This window comes from Dendrobates tinctorius, unplaced genomic scaffold (genome assembly GCF_039654945.1).
Source record: "Dendrobates tinctorius isolate UK_male_01 unplaced genomic scaffold, ASM3965494v1 ptg000160l, whole genome shotgun sequence".
NCBI classification, from domain to species: Eukaryota; Metazoa; Chordata; class Amphibia; order Anura; family Dendrobatidae; genus Dendrobates; species Dendrobates tinctorius.
The window spans coordinates 18,217,467-18,240,436 of record NW_027361827.1 but is presented as its reverse complement, the minus strand read 5'-3'; the positions used below and the strand labels follow the sequence as shown (position 1 = coordinate 18,240,436).

The window sequence follows — 22,970 nt, the reverse complement described above, 5'->3', positions numbered from 1 at the left end:
ACTCCCTCTCTGGGCCGTGTGTACCATCTGACTCCCTCTCTGGGCCGTGTGTACCGTCTGACTCCCCCTCTGGGCCGTGTGCACCGTCTGACTCCCTCTCTGGGCCGTGTGTACTGTCTGACTCCCCCTCTGGGCCGTGTGTACCGTCTGACTCCCTCTCTGGGCCGTGTGTACCGTCTGACTCCCCCTCTGGGCCGTGTGTACAGTCTGACTCCCCCTCTGGGCCGTGTGCACCGTCTGACTCCCTCTGTCTGGGCCGTGTGTACTGACTCCCTCTGTCTGGGCCGTGTGTACCGTCTGACTCCCTCTGTCTGGGCCGTGTGTACCGTCTGACTCCCCCTCTGGGCAGTGTGTACCGTCTGACTCCCCCTCTGGGCAGTGTGTACCGTCTGACTCCCCCTCTGGGCAGTGTGTACCGTCTGACTCCCCCTCTGGGCAGTGTGTACCGTCTGACTCCCCCTCTGGGCAGTGTGTACCGTCTGACTCTCCCTCTGGGCAGTGTGTACTGACTCCCTCTGTCTGGACCGTGTGTACCGTCTGACTCCTCCTCTGGGCCGAGTGTACCGTCTGACTCCCTCTGTCTGGGCCGTGTGTACCGTCTGACTCCCGCTCTGGGCCGTGTGTACTGACTCCCTCTGTCTGGACCGTGTGTACCGTCTGACTCCCCCTCTGGGCCGTGTGCACCGTCTGACTCCCCCTCTGGGCCGTGTGCACCGTCTGACTCCCCCTCTGGACCGTGGGCACCGTCTGACTCCCCCTCTGGGCAGTGTGTACTGACTCCCTCTGTCTGGACCGTGTGTACCGTCTGACTCCTCCTCTGGGCCGAGTGTACCGTCTGACTCCCTCTGTCTGGACCGTGTGTACCGTCTCACTCCCCCTCTGGGCCGTGTGCACCGTCTGACTCCCTCTCTGGGCCGTGTGTACAGTCTGACTCCCTCTCTGGGCCGTGTGTACAGTCTGACTCCCTCTGTCTGGGCCGTGTGTACCGTCTGACTCCCCCTCTGGGCCGTGTGTACAGTCTGACTCCCTCTCTGGGCCGTGTGTACAGTCTGACTCCCTCTGTCTGGGCAGTGTGTACCGTCTGACTCCCCCTCTGGGCCGTGTGTACAGTCTGACTCCCTCTCTGGGCCGTGTGTACCGTCTGACTCCCTCTGTCTGGGCAGTGTGTACCGTCTGACTCCCTCTGTCTGGACCGTGGGTACCGTCTGACTCCCCCTCTGGGCCGTGTGTACCGTCTGACTCCCCCTCTGGGCCGTGTGTACAGTCTGACTCCCTCTCTGGGCCGTGTGTACAGTCTGACTCCCTCTGTCTGGGCAGTGTGTACCGTCTGACTCCCCCTCTGGGCCGTGTGTACAGTCTGACTCCCTCTCTGGGCCGTGTGTACAGTCTGACTCCCTCTGTCTGGGCAGTGTGTACAGTCTGACTCCCCCTCTGGGCCGAGTGCACTGACTCCCTCTGTGTGTACCGTCTGACTCCCTCTGTCTGGGCAGTGTGTACAGTCTGACTCCCTCTGTCTGGGCAGTGTGTACCGTCTGACTCCCCCTCTGGGCCGTGTGTACAGTCTGACTCCCTTTCTGGCCCGTGTGTACAGTCTGACTCCCTCTGTCTGGGCAGTGTGTACAGTCTGACTCCCCCTCTGGGCCGAGTGTACTGACTCCCTCTGTGTGTACCGTCTGACTCCCTCTGTCTGGGCAGTGTGTACAGTCTGACTCCCTGTCTGCGTAGTGTGTACCGTCTGACTCCCCCTCTGGGCCGTGTGTACAGTCTGACTCCCTCTCTGGGCCGTGTGTACAGTCTGACTCCCTCTGTCTGGGCAGTGTGTACAGTCTGACTCCCCCTGTCTGGGCAGTGTGTACAGTCTGACTCCCCCTGTCTGGGCCGAGTGTACTGACTCCCTCTGTGTGTACCGTCTGACTCCCTCTGTCTGGGCAGTGTGTACAGTCTGACTCCCTCTGTCTGGGCAGTGTGTACCGTCTGACTCCCCCTCTGGGCCGTGTGTACAGTCTGACTCCCTCTCTGGGCCGTGTGTACAGTCTGATTCCCTCTCTGGGCCGTGTGTACAGTCTGACTCCCTCTGTCTGGGCAGTGTGTACAGTCTGACTCCCCCTCTGGGCCGAGTGTACTGACTCCCTCTGTGTGTACCGTCTGACTCCCTCTGTCTGGGCAGTGTGTACCGTCTGACTCCCCCTCTGGGCCGTGTGTACAGTCTGACTCCCTCTGTCCGGGCCGTGTGTACCGTCTGACTCCCCCTCTGGGCCGAGTGTACTGACTCCCTCTGTGTGTACCGTCTGACTCCCTCTGTCTGGGCAGTGTGTACCGTCTGACTCCCTCTGTCTGGACCGTGTGTACCGTCTGACTCCCCCTCTGGGCCGTGTGTACAGTCTGACTCCCTCTCTGGGCCGTGTGTACAGTCTGACTCCCTCTCTGGGCCGTGTGTACAGTCTGACTCCCCCTCTGGGCCGAGTGTACTGACTCCGTGTGTACCGTCTGACTCCCTCTGTCTGGGCTGTGTGTACAGTCTGACTCCCTCTGTCTGGGCAGTGTGTACCGTCTGACTCCCCCTCTGGGCCGTGTGTACAGTCTGACTCCCTCTCTGGGCCGTGTGTACAGTCTGACTCCCTCTGTCTGGACCGTGTGTACCGTCTGACTCCCTCTGTCTGGACCGTGTGTACTGTCTGACTCCCCCTCTGGGCCGTGTGCACCGTCTGACTCCCTCTGTGTGTACCGTCTGACTCCCTCTGTCCGGGCCGTGTGTACCGTCTGACTCCCCCTCTGGGCAGTGTGTACTGACTCCCCCTGTCCGGGCCGTGTGTACCGTCTGACTCCCTCTGTCTGGGCCGTGTGTACAGTCTGACTCCGTCTCTGGGCCGTGTGTACAGTCTGACTCCCTCTGTCCGGGCCGTGTGTACCGTCTGACTCCCCCTCTGGGCCATGTGTACAGTCTGACTCCCTCTGTCCGGGCCGTGTGTACCGTCTGACTCCCCCTCTGGGCCGTGTGTACAGTCTGACTCCCTCCCTGGGCCGTGTGTACAGTCTGACTCCCTCTGTCCGGGCCGTGTGTACCGTCTGACTCCCTCTCTGGGCCGTGTGTACCGTCTGACTCCCCCTCTGGGCCGAGTGTACCGTCTGACTCCCCCTCTGGGCCGTGTGTACCGTCTGACTCCCCCTCTGGGCCGTGTGTACCGTCTGACTCCCCCTCTGGGCCGTGTGTACCGTCTGAATCCCTCTCTGGGCCGTGTGTACCGTCTGACTCCCCCTCTGGGCCGAGTGTACTGACTCCCTCTGTGTGTACCGTCTGACTCCCTCTGTCTGGGCCATGTGTACCGTCTGACTCCCCCTCTGGGCCGTGTGTACCGTCTGACTCCCCCTCTGGGCTGTGTGTACCGTCTGACTCCCCCTCTGGGCCGTGTGTACCGTCTGACTTCCCCTCTGGGCCGTGTGTACCGTCTGACTCCCCCTCTAGGCCGTGTGTACCGTCTGACTCCCCCTCTGGGCCGTGTGTACCGTCTGACTCCCCCTCTGGGCCGTGTGTACCGTCTGACTCCCCCTCTGGGCCGTGTGTACCGTCTGACTCCCCCTCTGGGCCGAGTGTACCGTCTGACTCCCCCTCTGGGCCGTGTGTACCGTCTGACTCCCCCTCTGGGCCGTGTGTACCGTCTGACTCCCCCTCTGGGCCGTGTGTACCGTCTGACTCCCCCTCTGGGCCGTGTGTACCGTCTGACTCCCTCTGTCTGGGCAGTGTGTACCGTCTGACTCCCTCTGTCTGGGCAGTGTGTACCGTCTGACTCCCTGTCTGGGCAGTGTGTACCGTCTGACTCCCCCTCTGGGCCGTGTGTACTGACTCCCTCTGTGTGTACCGTCTGACTCCCTCTCTGGGCCGTGTGTACCGTCTGACTCCCCCTCTGGGCCGTGTGTACCGTCTGACTCCCTCTCTGGGCCGTGTGTACCGTCTGACTCCCCCTCTGGGCCGTGTGTACCGTCTGACTCCCTCTCTGGGCCGTGTGTACCGTCTGACTCCCTCTCTGGGCCGTGTGTACCGTCTGACTCCCTCTCTGGGCCGTGTGTACCGTCTGACTCCCCCTCTGGGCCGTGTGCACCGTCTGACTCCCCCTCTGGGCCGTGTGTACCGTCTGACTCCCCCTCTGGGCCGTGTGTACCGTCTGACTCCCTCTCTGGGCCGTGTGTACCGTCTGACTCCCTCTCTGGGCCGTGTGTACCGTCTGACTCCCCCTCTGGGCCGTGTGTACCGTCTGACTCCCTCTCTGGGCCGTGTGTACCGTCTGACTCCCCCTCTGGGCCGTGTGTACCGTCTGACTCCCTCTGTCTGGGCAGTGTGTACCGTCTGACTCCCTCTGTCTGGGCAGTGTGTACCGTCTGACTCCCTCTGTCTGGGCAGTGTGTACCGTCTGACTCCCTCTGTCTGGGCAGTGTGTACCGTCTGACTCCCCCTCTGGGCCGTGTGTACCGTCTGACTCCCCCTCTGGGCCGAGTGTACTGCCTCCCTCTGTGTGTACCGTCTGACTCCCTCTCTGGGCCGTGTGTACCGTCTGACTCCCCCTCTGGGCCGTGTGTACCGTCTGACTCCCTCTCTGGGCCGTGTGTACCGTCTGACTCCCCCTCTGGGCCGTGTGTACCGTCTGACTCCCTCTCTGGGCCGTGTGTACCGTCTGACTCCCTCTCTGGGCCGTGTGTACCGTCTCACTCCCCCTCTGGGCCGTGTGCACCGTCTTACTCCCTCTCTGGGCCGTGTGTACTGTCTGACTCCCCCTCTGGGCCGTGTGTACCGTCTGACTCCCTCTCTGGGCCGTGTGTACCGTCTGACTCCCTCTCTGGGCCGTGTGTACCGTCTGACTCCCCCTCTGGGCCGTGTGTACCGTCTGACTCCCTCTCTGGGCCGTGTGTACCGTCTGACTCCCCCTCTGGGCCGTGTGTACCGTCTGACTCCCTCTCTGGGCCGTGTGTACCGTCTGACTCCCTCTGTCTGGGCAGTGTGTACCGTCTGACTCCCTCTGTCTGGGCAGTGTGTACCGTCTGACTCCCCCTCTGGGCCGTGTGTACCGTCTGACTCCCCCTCTGGGCCGAGTGTACTGACTCCCTCTGTGTGTACCGTCTGACTCCCTCTCTGGGCCGTGTGTACCGTCTGACTCCCCCTCTGGGCCGTGTGTACCGTCTGACTCCCTCTCTGGGCCGTGTGTACCGTCTGACTCCCCCTCTGGGCCGTGTGTACCGTCTGACTCCCCCTCTGGGCCGTGTGTACCGTCTGACTCCCTCTCTGGGCCGTGTGTACCGTCTGACTCCCTCTCTGGGCCGTGTGTACCGTCTGACTCCCTCTCTGGGCCGTGTGTACCGTCTGACTCCCCCTCTGGGCCGTGTGCACCGTCTGACTCCCTCTCTGGGCCGTGTGTACCGTCTGACTCCCTCTCTGGGCCGTGTGTACCGTCTGACTCCCCCTCTGGGCCGTGTGTACCGTCTGACTCCCTCTCTGGGCCGTGTGTACCGTCTGACTCCCTCTCTGGGCCGTGTGTACCGTCTGACTCCCCCTCTGGGCCGTGTGTACCGTCTGACTCACCCTCTGGGCCGTGTGCACCGTCTGACTCCCCCTCTGGGCCGTGTGCACCGTCTGACTCCCCCTCTGGGCCGTGTGTACCGTCTGACTCCCCCTCTGGGCCGTGTGTACCGTCTGACTCCCTCTCTGGGCCGTGTGTACCGTCTGACTCCCTCTCTGGGCCGTGTGTACCGTCTGACTCCCCCTCTGGGCCGTGTGTACCGTCTGACTCCCCCTCTGGGCCGTGTGTACCGTCTGACTCCCCCTCTGGGCCGTGTGTACCGTCTGACTCCCTCTCTGGGCCGTGTGTACCGTCTGACTCCCCCTCTGGGCCGTGTGTACCGTCTGACTCCCTCTGTCTGGGCAGTGTGTACCGTCTGACTCCCCCTCTGGGCCGTGTGTACCGTCTGACTCCCTCTCTGGGCCGTGTGTACCGTCTGACTCCCCCTCTGGGCCGTGTGCACCGTCTGACTCCCTCTGTCTGGGCCCTGTGTACCCCGTGGATCTCGCTTCCTGTAGTAGAACACTTCCTGAGCCACGACTGAGGGATTACTTCCTCTTAGTCACGGATAGTGGGAGGGTGATAAAACCGGGATGGAAGAAAAAACAGAGAGAAAGCGAAAAAGGAGGAGTCTGTGAGAAGGAGGAAGCGGCCGTGCACAGCTCACCCCCAGGACTACGTCCATTATTAGGGGGCGTCCACAGCTGGATGCCAGTGTTTACACTGTGGCCCCTCAGCTCTGAGGCAGGAGTGGCAATGATGAGGGGGCAGCCAGCGCCTGAGAACCATTGAGCTGCCCCGTGGGCTGCGTGCAATATGTCAGCTGTCCTCCGCCTCATTAATATTGTGTAACCTTCGCCGCCCGCCCCGTTTTTCCACCTTTCTGGTGAACACCCTGTTGTTAGCTTCGGTCTCGGTGGCAATGGCGTCCTGGTGCTGAGGTTCCGCTCCAGTCATCATGTCGGGCTCCAGTACTCCGAAGTCCTTGCCTTCGTCTGGCCAGAAGTCCCTTCATGACATCAGGCACCCTCTGAGCTGCTCTCCTGGGGCTGAAGACGATGCAGTAGGCTATGGGCTGGTGGTCAGCGACACCCCTAGCCCAGACCTCGGCCATGCTGAGCCCTGCAGTATAGGGGACAAGGTAAGAGAGGAGCATGGCTAATGTGCGGGATGGCCCTTGGGGTCCTTGCTTTCTGTGCACTAACCCTAAATTGCTCTTAATGAGGGGGATTAGTTGGATCCTCTTCCTTTAGGAGTGGGACTGGTGTATGAATGAATGGCCGCCCTAATAGGCACAGCTCCTGTGCAATCAATGGGTTGCAGAACCCCTACACTACATACATGAGGTGAAATCCTGAGCGATGCCCGGGGCTGGCAAGGTACAAAACTTCTTACTACAAGCAGGAACAGAGCCTTTATATAGAGGAGCGGTGTGCATGGCAGGGCCTGACTGGCCATCTGGCAATTCTGGCAAATGCCGGAAGGGCCTGTCTGCTGTCAGCTGCCTTGTCTGCTACGTTGTTAGAATCTGTGTTCTCACAACACCCATACTGTTAAGAGTTGTGACTCCGACACTTACCCCAGCAGGCCACAGGAATCATTAGAAATATGGGCATGTAGCAAATCTTGCTTTCCTCCATCCAGAGTAATAATAGTAGTAATATATCCCATCTGGTGCTTGAGGACGGGGACAGCATGGACCTGTGTGATTACAAATGCCAGGGCTGAATTTCAGCCCCAGTCCGTACCTGGCACACGCTGTCTGTCTTCACACTATTAATAAGATGGGTGATCTAATGCCTTTTGCCGCAGCCCCCAAGGAGCCCATTGAAGTATAATCTGTTCATCAGGTTTCTTCTCTGCCCCTCTGTGGCAATATTCTACCTGTGTTTCTCCCTAGTGATCTTGTTGCCCACGTGACAGATCACGGCATCCCCGGTAAGTTGGGGATTTTGACCAAGTACCCGTCAGCTCTGACAGATGTTACCTCTCAGGAAGGTTTCAGGCTGAGGTAACATCCGCCTTTTGGAGTTTGATATTCTGACCTGGGAACAGAAAAACTGAGCTACCTCAGAGGATGGATCCATTATCAGGCAAAAATGATGCCCAAGGGACCCTATTGACTATAATAGGCTTTGGAAGGTGTCCATCATTTTATCAGAAGTCAAAATAGTTAATTATAGCTGATTATGTATTTTTTTCAAGTTTCACACATCTGCCATTCATGGCCCGGGTATAGACTGCAAACTATATATATATATATATATATATATATATATATATATATATATATATATATATATTTTCTCATTTCATCAGTCTTTCACATGTCATAAAGGAAAAACAAAAGATGTAGGTGTATTTTTTATTTATTTTAACGGCCCCATACACTGACATTGAAGATTTTGATCTGAGACCACACATGCAGGCGGAGGCTTGCCAGTCACTCAGCGGGTGGGGAGAAGCCGCCAGGGACCCTGTCTCTACGACTAGTCATCTGTGCGACTTGGTCCCCGTGTCTTGTAAAGTACGATTTCCTCTGACACGCCTCAGTGTTTCGCAGACAAACATACGTGGCTGGGATTGTATCGGTGGCTGATGATACTGCTCAAGGTTTGGGCATCTCCTAGCCGACACGTTCCCTTTAAATGGTTAAAACATGACAGAATCCATTACTGTCAAAGAGGTCGTTCGCATCAATAGGGAACATGTCATCTCCAATCTGCTGATGGTGATCTAGAGGATGGAAATACGTTTTCCGAGATGTCTCTTGCTTTGTAAGGGAAAAAAATAGGAAGTGTTGCTCGTTTACTATGAAGAGTCCAGTGGGCGGTCCTCGTCTCTGTAGGATTCTTGGGCTGTGTGCACACACGAAATGTCTTTTTCAGACAAATTTCACTCTGAAAAAGAGCTAAATGCTCAAAACAATGAACATGCATTTCTATGTAAAATTGACTTGCTGTTCATATGCTCGGGCTTTTCAGTGATTTTTAACCACTTCATGTTTCCATAGAGGCCAAGCGGTTAAATGAAGTGACATGTTAATTCTTCAGGCATTTTCTGCTCTGAAAATGACGTACGGAAGATGCTTTGGTGACTTGTTGAGCATTTTGTTAAAAACACATTTTTTTTCCCAAAAGTAAAAAAAAAAAAAAAAAATGCCAGTAAAAAGGATGCCAAAAAAATTCTGATTAAAAACACGCGTTTTAAGAAATGCATTTTTTTTTTTTTTTTTAAACTGTCTTGTTGAAAAATTTAGCAGGCGCGTCCAACTCAAAAAGTTGCGTACACGTACTCTTGGGGTCCAGTGTCCCTCCTGGCTTGACTGATCTGTGATTTACAGACTGGAGTAGCATACGGTGAATTCAGGTGTGCTGGTCGCACATTCAGCTGTGTAGCTGTGGTTTGTATTGTCTGTCTTAGGCCGGGGTCACACTTGCGAGTGTGATGCGAGAAACTCGCACAGCAATACCCAGCACTAAGGACCGGAGCGCTCAGCTACGTAGAAATACGTGCAGCTGCGCACACCGGTTCCGAGTGCCGGCGGCGGTAACACATATTGATGCGAGTTTCTCGCATCACACTCGCAAGTGTGACCCCGGCCTTATCCTGGGGGATGTCAACCAAACCAGGACTACGGAGCAAATGGGAACCATCCACTGGACTCTTCACAGGTTGCACATGCAACCTTATACTATTTTATATACCGGTATTCAACTTATTGAAACATAGACCAAATCCGTTCTTCTGCTCATACAAAATTTTGAAGGCCGTAGCCAATCAGTGGCCTCTGATTGGTTGCAGTGGTCACGTGACATTGTGAGAAGCTGCACTGCAGGAGGACTTTATATTTGTATAGATTTTTTTTATTTGGTTAATGTATATAGCACCCTGGGGCTATTAACAAGGGGGTTGTCCGGTAGTGGACAACCTCCCTCCCCTATAAATAACTTGTACTCCCCTTTTTGCTCCCTGCCAGTCGTATTTTGCTTACCTTTGCCGCTGATTTCACAGCTCTATCCCCATGTGACTGCTACAGATAATCGCTGTATTTCGTGCTATATGGTCACAGTGTTTCTTTTGTGTCCTGAGAAGGTATAGATAAAGCACATGCGTAGTGTGAAATGAGCCTTTTTTCTTTAGCCCCTTGGACATAAGACAGAGAAAATTTGGAACTCTAGGGATTATATTTAAGGCTATAATCGCAGAAGAATATTGCGTGAGCTCCTGCGCAATTTTCTCAGCCAGAGAGGGAAAGCTAGTGAGTGAGGGCAGATATTAATAGCCTAGAGAGGGACCGTTGTTTTTGCCCGCCGGCTAAAAAAAATCTGCCCCCCAGCCAGCACAGTGCTTTTCTGGCACTTAGCCTCTCTATTCCCATATCCTTTACCGGTGGCTCATGGGTTAATAATAATTGGTTAATGTCACCCTGCTATTGAAAGGTGACCTTAAACCAGGTTAATAATGGAGGTGTCAATAAGACACCTATCCATTATTATCCCTAGAATAGTAAAGGGTTAAAAAAAGACACACATTAATTAAAAATTCTTTTAATGAAATAAATACAGTTTTTGACTAAATTTATTATTCTGCCAATCTAAAAAAAGCCCTTCTGTAAAAAAAGCAAAAAAAACAAACAATAATATACATCTCCGCCGTTCAGTCAGGTCCCCCGCTGCGATCCATCACAAGCTGTTAACTAGTTTACAACAGGGACCGATGCGAATGCTACCGGCAACGCTGTAAACCACTGCCGAATGAATGAATTCATCTCTGCGCAGGCGCCCCGGCTGACCGGAGATGAACTAATAAGCGTGTAAAAGTTTCTAAACTTTTTCCCACGCTCCTGAGTTCACCTCAGGTCAGCAAGGGACTCCGCGCAGCCTCACTGACTACCGCTGACGTCACTGAGGCTACGCGGAGTCCCTGGCTGACCTGAAGTGAACGCGATAGCGTGGGAAAGTTTTGGAACTTTTTCCCACTCTGTCAGATCACCTCAGGTCAGCCGGGGACTCCGCGCAGCCTCAGTGACGTCAGCGGTATATATATCTATTCTTTCTTTTGGGTTTTATCCTGTCAAGAGCATGCTCAGTTAAAAAAACTGATCTGTCGCTGTCTGATTTTTCGACGGACACAAAAAACGTTGCTTTGTGCGTCGTGTCCGGCCGCCAGACAAAAATTTTTCGAAGGACCTGGCGAACGATGGACGAAACATGAGGCCATCCGTTGCTAATAAGTCTTTTCAAAAAAAACAGATCCAGCGGCATCAGTCGCTGGATCTGTTTTTTTTTCAAAAAACGACGGATTGCGACTGATGGCAAAAAACTGATATGTGAAAGGGGCCTTTGCTGCTCATATCTAAGTTTTAGGGTACGCGCACACATTGTGCATTTGCAGCAGATTTTTATGCACCAAAAACCTGAGTGTTAGCAGGAAAAGCGCTGCATAAAATCTGCACGTATTTACATAATTTTATGCGTTTTTACTTGTTTTTTTTTTTCCCATTGCATTTTAATAGGTGAAAAACGCTGAAGAAATTGACATGCTGTAGATTTGAAAAATCACTTAGGTTCACATCCGCAATGAATAAATAAGCAGCATGTGCATGAGATTAATAAACCTGCAGCAGAAAAAAAACAACAATGGACGTGAGTCTGTTTCTTTCTTTCCTTTCCACTTCAAGTTTTAAAAAAACACTTGGGGGAATAATAAAGTGCATGGCAGTTCTTTCAAGCAGATCCTAATGGAATCCACTCCAAACTAGGTATTGTAAAAAAAAAAACCACATCCGAAAAAACCTTCCAAAGCACTTCAGGAAAAGAAAACCGCCAAATGTAATCAGTATTACAACACCATTACAGCATTGTCTTTAGTTTACATTACAAAACAGGTTCTCTTTAACTATTTAGGTGCAGCTGTAAATCACCTATGGCGTGACTTAATCCCTTTAAGACACCCATCGTACATGTATGTCAGCGTGGAAAGTGCGTTCCCGCAAACCGCCATAGATGTACGGTGTGATGATCACTTTGGCTCAGTCCGAGCGTCGGCGCGATCCGAAGCGTGTGTCGGCGCTATATGAGAGCTGACACCCTGGGGCAAATCCCCTCTGATGCCGCTGTCAATGACAGCACGTTGATCGACATAACAGAGGAAGAGAACTTCACGGTCTCCATGGTGATCCCGGGCCAAAAGATAGCCGTTGGGTCACCCAGGTACAGTGAGTGGCCTGTAAGCTCTTGTTCCGAGCAGGAGCAGTGATGCATTGCTGATCTAATGACCTGCACTGCAAAGGGCGTTGCAGAGTGTTAGATCAGCGATCAAGGCAGAGGAAGTTGATGTTAAGGTTAAAAAAGTGAAGGGAGGAGAAGTTTTTAATAATTATAAACGTATAAAAAAAAATCACAAAGAAAAAATAAATACATTTAGTGGATTAATTTATGTAAAAACAAAAATAAACAAAGTGCAGATATTTGGTATCGCTGGGTTCGGAACATCTAATATATACTTGCCTTGTAATGTCTTCACATCCTGTTCCATCCAGATGTGTCCGGATCCCAGAATTCCAAGCGGCGGAATTTCACTGACCACCATATTGGGTCACCCAAGTGATGGGTGTCTCAATATGGAAACTGGTGGTACCAGCCTCTTGTGCGGTACCACCAGCGGAACACCATCTCACCACACACTGTATACGCTGTACGCACCACACACACTGTATACGCCGTACACACTACATACACACACTGTATACACCGTACACACTGAATACGCCGTACACACTACATACACACACTGTATACACTGAATACGCCGTACGCACCACACACACACACACTGTATACGCCGTACACACTGAATACGCCGTACGCACCACACACTGTATACGCCGTACGCACCACACACACACTGTATACGCCGTACGCACCACACACACACTGTATACGCCGTACGCACCACACACACTGTATACGCCGTACGCACCACACACACTGTATACGCCGTATGCACTGTAAATGCCGTACGCACCACACACACTGTATACTCCGTACGGACCACACACACACTGTTTACGCCGTATGGACCACACACACTGTATATGCTGTACACACACACTGTATGCGCCGTACGCACCACACACAAACGCCGTATGGACCACACACTGTATATGCCATACACACAGTGTCTACGCCGTACGCACCACACACTGTATACGCCGTAGACAGCCTCTTGCGCAATACCACCAGCGGAACACCGTCGTGAACACGCTGCCGCCGGCATCAGCCGAATGATTCACTGACCGCTGCCATCTTTGTACAGGAGGAGCACATGCGCAGATTTTATGTGACCACCACTATCTGTCTGCACAAGGATGTCGGAAGTCTGATTTACTGCGCCTGTGCGAATTCCGCGCAGGGGCAGTGAATCATTCGGCTCATCCCGGCGGCAGATGCGCGACGTGGCTACAGGCAGAGGAAGCCGGTCACATTAAAGGGGTTTTCCCACAAACGAAAGTTCATTTTAAAAATTTTCTATGTCTGACCGTGTACGGAGCATACCACATCTCCTGGGCAGGGGAGGAAGCAAAAGACAATACTGACATTACAGCAGGGGATCACAGACGATTCATTTTGTGAGGTAAAATATTTCACTGACTGTTTTTAAACTATACCTCACAAAATGTATCCTCTGCGATCTCCTGCTGTAATAGAGAGCAGGCAAGGGGGAGAGCACATGGGGTACAAAGGTCAAAGAAGAGATGACATGAGAGAAGACAGCAGATGGGTGAGAGAGACAGAGCACAGGGGGGAGACAGCTCAAATGGGACAGCACAGGAAGGAGAGAGACAGCAGACAAGGGGGATAGTACATGGGGTAGACAGGTCAAAGAAGAGAGCACAGACGGGAGAAGTCTGTGGGGAAAGAGAGAGTGGATAGGTGGGTGAGCACATGGGGGGAGAGATTCTCAAGGCTGCAAAGCCTGCCCCCATCGTGACATTACCGCCCTCCATCTAGTGACTTTTATAAAATTGTCCCACTAGTTAACCCCTTCAGCGAACACACCTGTGCTGCTTCTCTTGTTAGTGACGTTACCACTATTCAGACTGTTTGAATTATTGAGTGATCTGATGTGTGAGCTGGAAGTCTGTCTTGGGGCTTATATCCATCATCGTGAATAAAATCCGTCCAGTTATGTTCCTGAAAAGTTGGACGAGTGTCATGCGAGTATCATGAGATTTTTAGCACCTGACATCCGAATGATGTGTATGCGATCCGCATGCAATGTGATTTTAACATTAGCTTTTACATAGAGTAATTGTAATTTAACTCCCTCCTGACATGCAGCGTATATACTTGGTGCCGTGGGAGCTGCGTTCCCTCAACCACTGTATGTATACGACGCCATGATCACGTGGGCTCACACGGTGCGCCGCTGTGATCAAATGCGGGTGTCTGCTCTATATGAGAGCTGACGCCCTGCATCAACATCCATGATCACCTATTGCTGGCGTCTTACCCTTGTGATGCCGCTGTCAATAGTGACAACGACATCGCAGAGGAGAGAGAGCTCCCTCTGTACTCCCATTGGCACAACGCGATGCAATCACGTTATGTCAATGGTCTCCATAGTGACCCCCAGGCACAAAAATTGCCGCAGGGTCACCCAGTGACTGTGGTCTGTCATTTCATGCTCAAAGCAGAAGCTGACACGCCTCCTCCCTGCACGTCAGGCGCTGCTTTAACCCCTTAACAACCAGGGGTATTTTTGGCTTTGCATTTTCATTTTTCCCTCCCCTTCTTTCCAGAGCCATAATTTTTGTATTTTTCCGTCTATATGGCCATGTGAGGGCTCATTTTTTGCGGGACGAGTTGTACTTTTAAATGACACCATTGGTTTTACCATGTCGTGTACTCGAAAACGGGAAAAAAATTCCAAGTGCGGTGAAATTGCCAAAAAAGTGCAATCCCACACTTGTTTTTTGCTTGGCTTTTTTGCTAGGTTTACTAGATGCTAAATCTGACCTACCACTATGATTCTCCAGGTCATTACGAGTTCATAGACACCAAACATGTCTGTCCTCTTTTATCTAAGTGGTGAAAAAAAATTCCAAAGTTTGCTAAAAAAAAAAAAAAAAATTGCGCAATTTTCCGAGACCCATAGCGTCTCCATTTTTCATGATTTGGGGTCGGGTGAGGGCTTATTTTTTCCGTGCCGGGCTGACGTTTTTAATGATACCACTTTTGTGCAGATACGTTCTTTTGATCGCCCGTTATTGCATTTTAATGCAATGTCTTGGCGACCAAAAAAATGTAATTCTGGTGTTTTGAATTTTTTTTTCTCGCTATGCCGTTTAGCGATCGGGTTAATGCTTTTTTTTTTTTTTATCGATCGGGCGATTCTGAACGCGGCGATACCTAATGTGTATGTGGGATTTTTTTTTTTACTGTTTTATTTTGATTGGGGCGAAAGGGGGGTGATTTGAACTTTTAGTTTTTTTTTATTTTTAAACATTTTTTTTTTTTTTTACTTTTGGCATTCTTTCCTAAATTCATTTAATTTAAGACAAATTAAATGAAGATAATAATACCAAAGAATTTGTGTTTGCAATCATTTTCAGGAAGAAACTGAGTATTATCTGACAAAATTGCAGGGGTGTCAATACTTTTGGCCACAACTGTATGGCGTATTTTAGTGTTACAGCAGTCAGACATGAAAAACCAGATCTAAATCTGGTATCTCTGCAATCACACCGACGTGAAGAATAGTCATCTAATCACTTATACCGCTCAAGAAATAAATGGAACCAATTCTTCACCTTTTTTTTTTTTTTTTTTTTTCTTTCTTTTCTTTTGGTCTGCCAAAGATCCCAGGCAGGCTCTGCTTACGTTTATCTTGCGCTGTGCACTAACGCTGGGGTTTCTATGTAAATCTCTGAAATATATGATTGAGACGGAATCACCGGCGGAAGATTTCCTATATTGAGACACTGTGGACACTATCTGACCTGTGATCCGGTGGTGTCCGTCTTTTTAGGCATGCATAAAATCCCGTTCTGCCACAGTTTTGTGCACTTGTGAAAAGAACAGTGCTGTGCAAAGTCCAAATGGAGTCCAGAGTAACTCTGCTGCCTCATTAGTGAATGGATCACTTGGGGGTTCCATTTAAATCATGCCACTTAGAGATTTAGATGGAAACCCCAAAGTAAATGCTCAGTGTAGAGAGCAGGATAAATGTTATGTAAAACAACAAAAGTTTCAACTCGATCCACAAAAAAAAAATCAAATCTTTAACATTACTTGTAGTACAAAGGCTCTGGAAAAGCGCAATAGCTCGTTGCCCCCACCCCCAAAAAGAAACTCTGCAAATTCTACACTCCCAAATCCAAATGCCCCAGTGTGCCTAAACCACATTTAGCTTCCACACGTTTGGCATTTCTGTAGCGATGACAGCCCTCCTAATTTACGAGTGTGTATGTGTGTGTCTCCAGAAGCATGAGCTGGTGACTTCAGCGTTCTAGGCACTACAATGGCAGTTTGCATTTTTTACTCAGCAACATTCACTGCTATTTGTTTCTGGAAAATGCTCATGGAGTCAAAATCGTCACTACACCTGTATATAACTTCCAAAATAGGGTCACTTGAGGGGGTAGTCTGCTCTTCTAGCACTTAGGGGTTTTGTATATGGAGTCCGCAAACTATACTACGAAAATCTGCGTTTCAGGAGAAAAATAGCTGTCCATCCTTCCCGAGCCTCACCATTACAATACTGTACAGTATGATCACTGCACCCTTAGATGAATTCATTGAGAGGTGTAGTTTGTAAAATGGGGTCATTTATTGGAGGGGTCTGCTGTTCTGGCACCTCAGTGGCTCTACCAATATGACATGGCACCCTCAAAGTAATCCACCAAAATCTGATCTCCATTATGGCGCTTGTCCCCTTCTGAGATTTGCACTGTGCCTCAAAAGTAGTTTTCGACCACATATGGGGTATCTGCATACTCGGAAGAAATCGAACAACAAATTGTATGGTGCGTTTTCTCCTGTTAACCTTGTGAAGAAAAAAAAAAAAATTGAGGCTAAAAACATTTTTGTCTCAAAATTTTTTTTTTTTTTTTTCGGCTCAACATAATAAACTTCTGTGAAGCACTTAGGGGGTTAAGGTGCTCACCACACTTCTAGATGCATTTTCTGAGGAGTGAGGTGTCTAGTTCCCGAAATGCGAGTCACTTGTAGGAGGTTTCCACTGTTTAGGCACATTAGGGGCACTCCTGACATGGCATCTGCTCATTATTCCAGCAAATTTTACATTCATAAAGTCAATGGCGCTCCTTCCATTCCGAGCTCTGCCGTGCGCTAAAACTGTAGTTTTCCATCACATATATCTGCGAACTTAGGAGAAATTGCACAACAAATTTTCGGGTCAATTTTTTTTCCTGTTAACCTTGCTAAAATAAAAAAAAAAATTGTGATTGGAAAAAAAAAAAATCATTTTTTCCTTCTGCATTACATTAGTTCTTGTGAAGTACCTGACGGGCTAATAAACTTTTTGAATGTGGTTTTTAGCACCTTGAGGGGTGCAGTTTTTATAATGGTGTCACTTTTGGGTATTTTCTGTCATATAGGCCCCTCAAAGTCACTTCAAATATGGTGTAGTCGCTTAAAAGAAAAAAAAAAAAAAAAGTTTTGTAAATTTTGTTGGAAAGAGAAATCGCTGTTCAAATTTAACCTTTATAACTTCCTAACAAAAAAAAGTTTCAAAAATTGTGCTGATATTAAGTAGACATGTGGGGAAATGTTATTAATTATTTTGTGACATATTTCTTTGGTTTTCGTACAGACAAATTAAAAGTTTGAAAATGGCAACATTTTCCAAATTTTCATCAAATTTCCGTTATTTTCACAAATAAATGCTGGTCATATAGAAACATTTTACTACTATCATGAAGCACAATATGTCACAAGAATAAAAGCCTCAGAATTGGTGGGATCCGTTGAAACGTCCCAGAGTCATTACCTCCTAAAGTGACACTGTCCAGAATTGTAAAATTTGGCTTGGTCAGGAAGGTGAAAACAGGCTTTGGGGTGAAGGGGTTAAAGATTTTCTTTGAAAACCTTCTTCAAAACATAGAAATATGAGTGACATGTTTAATTAGTACTGTCGCCTACTGTACATATATTTAATCAATAAATTACTGAAAAAAATGGTGTGGGTCCCCTTTAATTTTAATAACCTGCAGGAGGAAAGTGGACAGCTGGGGGCAGGTATTACTAGCCTAGGATGGGGGTAATATACATGGAGCATCTCAGGCTATTAATATCAACTCACGGCTGTATACTTAACCATTACTGGTTATTAAAATAGGGATGCCAAAAAAATGTGGAGCCCTCATGTAATTAATAACCAGCCAAGGCTAGGCAGACAGCTGCGGGCTGATATTAATAGACTAGAAAGGGGCCATACATATTGGCCCCCCCTCAGACTAAAAACATCAGCTTTCAGCCGCCCCAGAAATGTGGCATCCATAAGATGCGCCACTTCTGGCGCTTAGCCTTAGCTCTTACCATTTTCCCTGGTGCAGTGGCAAGTGGGGAAATAGTATTGGAGTTGATGTCAGCTTTGTATTGGCAGCTGACATCATGCTCAAGGGTTAATAATTGAGAGGCGTTTGAGACACCCCCATTACTAACACCATAGTCATATTGTAAATAAGACCCAGAATAAAGTCTTTTAATTGAAATTAAAAAAAGTTATACTCCCCTTTAAACCTAATCCACTGAAGTCCATGTACCCTGTAATAAAAAAAATAATTACCTTACCTGTCTGATAAGAGAATCCATTTGTCCCTTGACGAGTCTAGCTCTGCTACATCTAGATGGCATGCTGAACATTGGCATGATGCGAGTGTTCAGTCTGCCCTCAAGTAGAGACACTGAGCTGCACGTCACTGAGCTGCATCAGTGTTTCGCGGTGACGTGATTAAGGTGAGCAGAGTTCTTAGCCGATGATCAGGCGTAATAGTACACCAATGTCGGACTCCCCCTGTTTTATGCGGTCCTGAGCCTGCACCTTTCCGGGCACATGACGGCTGATATGTACAGCTGTCGTGCCCGCAACAGCCGCTGATGAAATCACGATCCACCCACGGCTGTTAACTAGTTAAATGCCGCTGTCAATCTCTGACAGCGACATTTAATTTGCGCTTCCGTCAATCGCTCTGGAAATCCTACCCATGTCACGTGATCGTGGGTCACTGATGTGTTGTCATGACAATCAGAGGTCTCCAGCAGACCTCTATGGTTGTCTTAGCCAGAGCCGATCAGACAACTGCAGCTTCTAGTTTCCCATGGAGACTACTGCTGTGTGCCAAGCAAGTTTTTTTTTTTTTTTTTTCCTCCCACCCATTGTCTTGCATTGGTGAGTCTCGTTCAATATACACGGCCAATCGCTGCATGCTACTTTTTTTTTTTTCCTCCGTCCAATCTGAGCTGAGAAGAAAAATTTGCAGATGAGCAGGGAATCGTAGAATAACATTAGTCAGAGTGCAATTCAATTTTTTTTAATCGAATTGCACTCGTCTGTTTTTCTTGCAAATGAGCATGAGCCCTTAAAATGCAAGTCCATGGAGCTTCGTTCTAAGACCACACATACAGTATACTTGCTTTGTAAAAGCCACTTTCGAGTCACAAAGAGCAGTGTGTGACCACCACCGAAAATGGGCAAAGTGGCGACGTCACTGAGAAGAGTAGCTGGTCCGCGCTGGATCCTGAAAAGAGCGTCGGAAGATGAATATATTAAGGCATTTGCATACCTTTTTACCCTTTCATAGATTAAAAAACAAACCGTGTGGCTCACCTTTTTTATTTTGTGGTGAAAACCGTAATTACACTGACATGGAGAATCCCATTGTTAGGTCATTTTTTTTACTACACACCCTCAAAATAAAACCCATAAAAGAAATGGCAGATTTGCATATTTTTGTTTTTTACTATTTCTCTGCACTTGGAATTCCCCCCCCCCCCCTGGTTTTTCAGTACATTATTTGGTTAAATGAATGGTGTCTATTGAAACTACACCTTGTCTTTCATAAAAAAGTCTTCGTGTAGCTGTCTTCAGAAAAATTTAAAAATTATGACTCAAGAAAGAAGGAAAGGGAAAAATGTGGAAGGACAAAAACACAAAAATTGCCCGCTCTTGAAAGGATGAATTGTGCTTTTACTTTGGAGAAGTGGCTTTGCAAAGCTTGTACTAATTTTCTCTGCATTTCAAGGACGCTCCTAATCAATAGTCTGTTTCCACAGCTCAATCATGGAAGCTCCATATAGATGTAACTGTGAACCCACAGCCATGATACTTGATAGATTTCATGATTTCTGTTTGCCATGTTACTGATATACAATGCAATTTTTTTTTCTATTATCACCTCTATCCATGCATAATATCTTCTGTTTTTATCATTGTTTTTTCCTTTGCTGTTTTTCTTTATTTGGGTAATCTGTTTGTACTTTCCAACTCCATCTTATATGGTTAAAACTTGTTGTAATTATCCAGTCTCTATACAACTCGCCTCTGTAGGGAATGGGGGAAGTATCAGTATCAGAATCCTGTTCATTATGCCATGAATAAGGCACTTGGCTGAAACACGTCATTTTCTATACATGCCATCCTCCTAGCTGGCTAGTTTTTATATTTCTTATGTTGAGATGATAGGCAATTTTTTTTTTTTTTTTATTCCAACCGGATCATCAGTTTATATAGTGGATATTTGCCGCTGGAGAACCTCCTTCTTCTTTGATAGACAATGTGTGATACAAAGTTTGAGCACTTCAGCATATACTCATCCGAAAAAAAACCCAAAAGACTGTGTGCAACTGTAACTACATAAAAGAACCCCACTCCTTTTTTAAGGGGGATGGTGAGAAAGGGGGAAGGGGGAAGGTTTTAACCTGTTTCCCAAAGGCTTCTGTATTGGAGTTCAAAAAATGGCACTCAAAATTGCATTATACAGTTGTAAAAAAATGAAATAAAAGCTATTAGAACGTTTATAAATAAAACAAACTATATAAAAGGCACTAAGTAGAGCTGAGCGAGTCTCATGGGTTTACCACAACAGAGAGGAGCCAGAAGACAGCAGCGTCTGATTTCTCCTACTCCTGCACTGATTAGAAGCACTGTACTGTTATTAATGAGTCACTGAGGAGGATAGCAGGCCAGGCTAAGGCTACTTTCACACTAGCGTTGTGTGACGTACGTCGCAATGCGCTGTTTTGGAGAAAAAATGCATCCTGCAAAGTTGCCCGCAGGATGCGTTTTTTTCTCCATAGACTTGCATTAGCAACGCATTGCAATATATGGCCACACGTCACATCCATCGTGCAACGGATGCGTCGTGTTTTGGCGGCCGCGACGCACACAAACGTTACATGTAACTTTTTTTGTGCGTCGTGTCTGCCATTTTCGACCGTGCATGCGCGGCCGAAACTCCGCCCCCTCCTCCCTGGACATTACAATGGGGCAGCGGATGCGTTGAAAAACTGCATCCGCTGCCCCCGTTGTGCAAATCTTTCACAACGTGCGTCGGTACATTGGCCCAACGCATTGCGACGTACGTCACACGACGCTAGTGTGAAAGTAGCCTAAGCCACAGAAAACCACAGAGGTTAGTAACTAAGCGGATGCAGACCCCTGAACCTGTCCACACAACTAGCAGTAGCCGTGGAGCGTACGTACGATGATCCTAGATGCCTCGGCACAGCCGAAGAGCTAAATAAGCCTAAAGCAAGGGGAAATCTAAACTGCCCCGGAGCAGACCCCAAAGGAATAGATAGCCCCCAAACATATACAGTGGGGCAAAAAAGTATTTAGTCAGTCAGCAATAGTGCAAGTTCCACCACTTAAAAAGATGAGAGGCGTCTGTAATTTACATCATAGGTAGACCTCAACTATGGGAGACAAACTGAGAAAAAAAAAATCCAGAAAATCACATTGTCTGTTTTTTTTTCATTTTATTTGCATATTATGGTGGAAAATAAGTATTTGGTCAGAAACAAGCAATCAAGATTTCTGGCTCTCACAGACCTGTAACTTCTTCTTTAAGAGTCTCCTCTTTCCTCCACTCATTACCTGTAGTAATGGCACCTGTTTAAACTTGTTATCAGTATAAAAAGACACCTGTGCACACCCTCAAACAGTCTGACTCCAAACTCCACTATGGTGAAGACCAAAGAGCTGTCAAAGGACACCAGAAACAAAATTGTAGCCCTGCACCAGGCTGGGAAGACTGAATCTGCAATAGCCAACCAGCTTGTAGTGAAGAAATCAACTGTGGGAGCAATAATTAGAAAATGGAAGACATACAAGACCACTGATAATCTCCCTCGATCTGGTGCTCCACGCAAAATCCCACCCCGTGGGGTCAGAATGATCACAAGAACGGTGAGCAAAAATCCCAGAACCACGCGGGGGGACCTAGTGAATGAACTGCAGAGAGCTGGGACCAATGTAACAAGGCCTACCATAAGTAACACACTACGCCACCATGGACTCAGATCCTGCAGTGCCAGACGTGTCCCAATGCTTAAGCCTGTACATGTCCGAGCCCATCTGAAGTTTGCTAGAGAGCATTTGGATGATCCAGAGGAGTTTTGGGAGAATGTCCTATGGTCTGATGAAACCAAACTGGAACTGTTTGGTAGAAACACAACTTGTCGTGTTTGGAGGAAAAAGAATACTGAGTTGCATCCATCAAACACCATACCTACTGTAAAGCATGGTGGTGGAAACATCATGCTTTGGGGCTGTTTCTCTGCAAAGGGGCCAGGACGACTGATCCGGGTACATGAAAGAATGAATGGGGCCATGTATCGTGAGATTTTGAGTGCAAACCTCCTTCCATCAGCAAGGGCATTGAATATGAAACGTGGCTGGGTCTTTCAACATGACAATGATCCAAAGCACACCGCCAGGGCAACGAAGGAGTGGCTTCGTAAGAAGCATTTCAAGGTCCTGGAGTGGCCTAGCCAGTCTCCAGATCTCAACCCTATAGAAAACCTTTGGAGGGAGTTGAAAGTCCGTGTTGCCAAGTGAAAAGCCAAAAACATCACTGCTCTAGAGGAGATCTGCATGGAGGAATGGGCCAACATACCAACAACAGTGTGTGGCAACCTTGTGAAGACTTACAGAAAACGTTTGACCTCTGTCATTGCCAACAAAGGATATATCACAAAGTATTGAGATGAAATTTTGTTTCTGACCAAATACTTATTTTCCACCATAATATGCAAATAAAATGAAAAAAAAACAGACAATGTGATTTTCTGGATTTTTTTTTCTCAGTTTGTCTCCCATAGTTGAGGTCTACCCATGATGTAAATTACAGACGCCTCTCATCTTTTTAAGTGGTGGAACTTGCACTATTGCTGA

General features: G+C 48.6%; 1 protein-coding gene across 2 annotated transcripts in view; it reads left to right on the top strand.

The window, feature by feature from the left end:
- Positions 1 to 6,119: 6,119 nt before the first annotated feature.
- SNX30 (sorting nexin family member 30) overlaps positions 6,120 to 22,970 on the top strand; it is a 77,981-nt gene continuing 61,130 nt past the window's right edge. For both annotated transcript variants that reach the window (XR_012220812.1, XM_073549690.1), the window contains exon 1: positions 6,120 to 6,687. Coding sequence is in view for 1 of the 2 variants with exons in the window: in XM_073549690.1 (XP_073405791.1) it covers positions 6,505 to 6,687 (183 nt within the window). In the remaining variant the exon portion in view is untranslated. The remainder of the gene's footprint in view (positions 6,688 to 22,970) is intronic.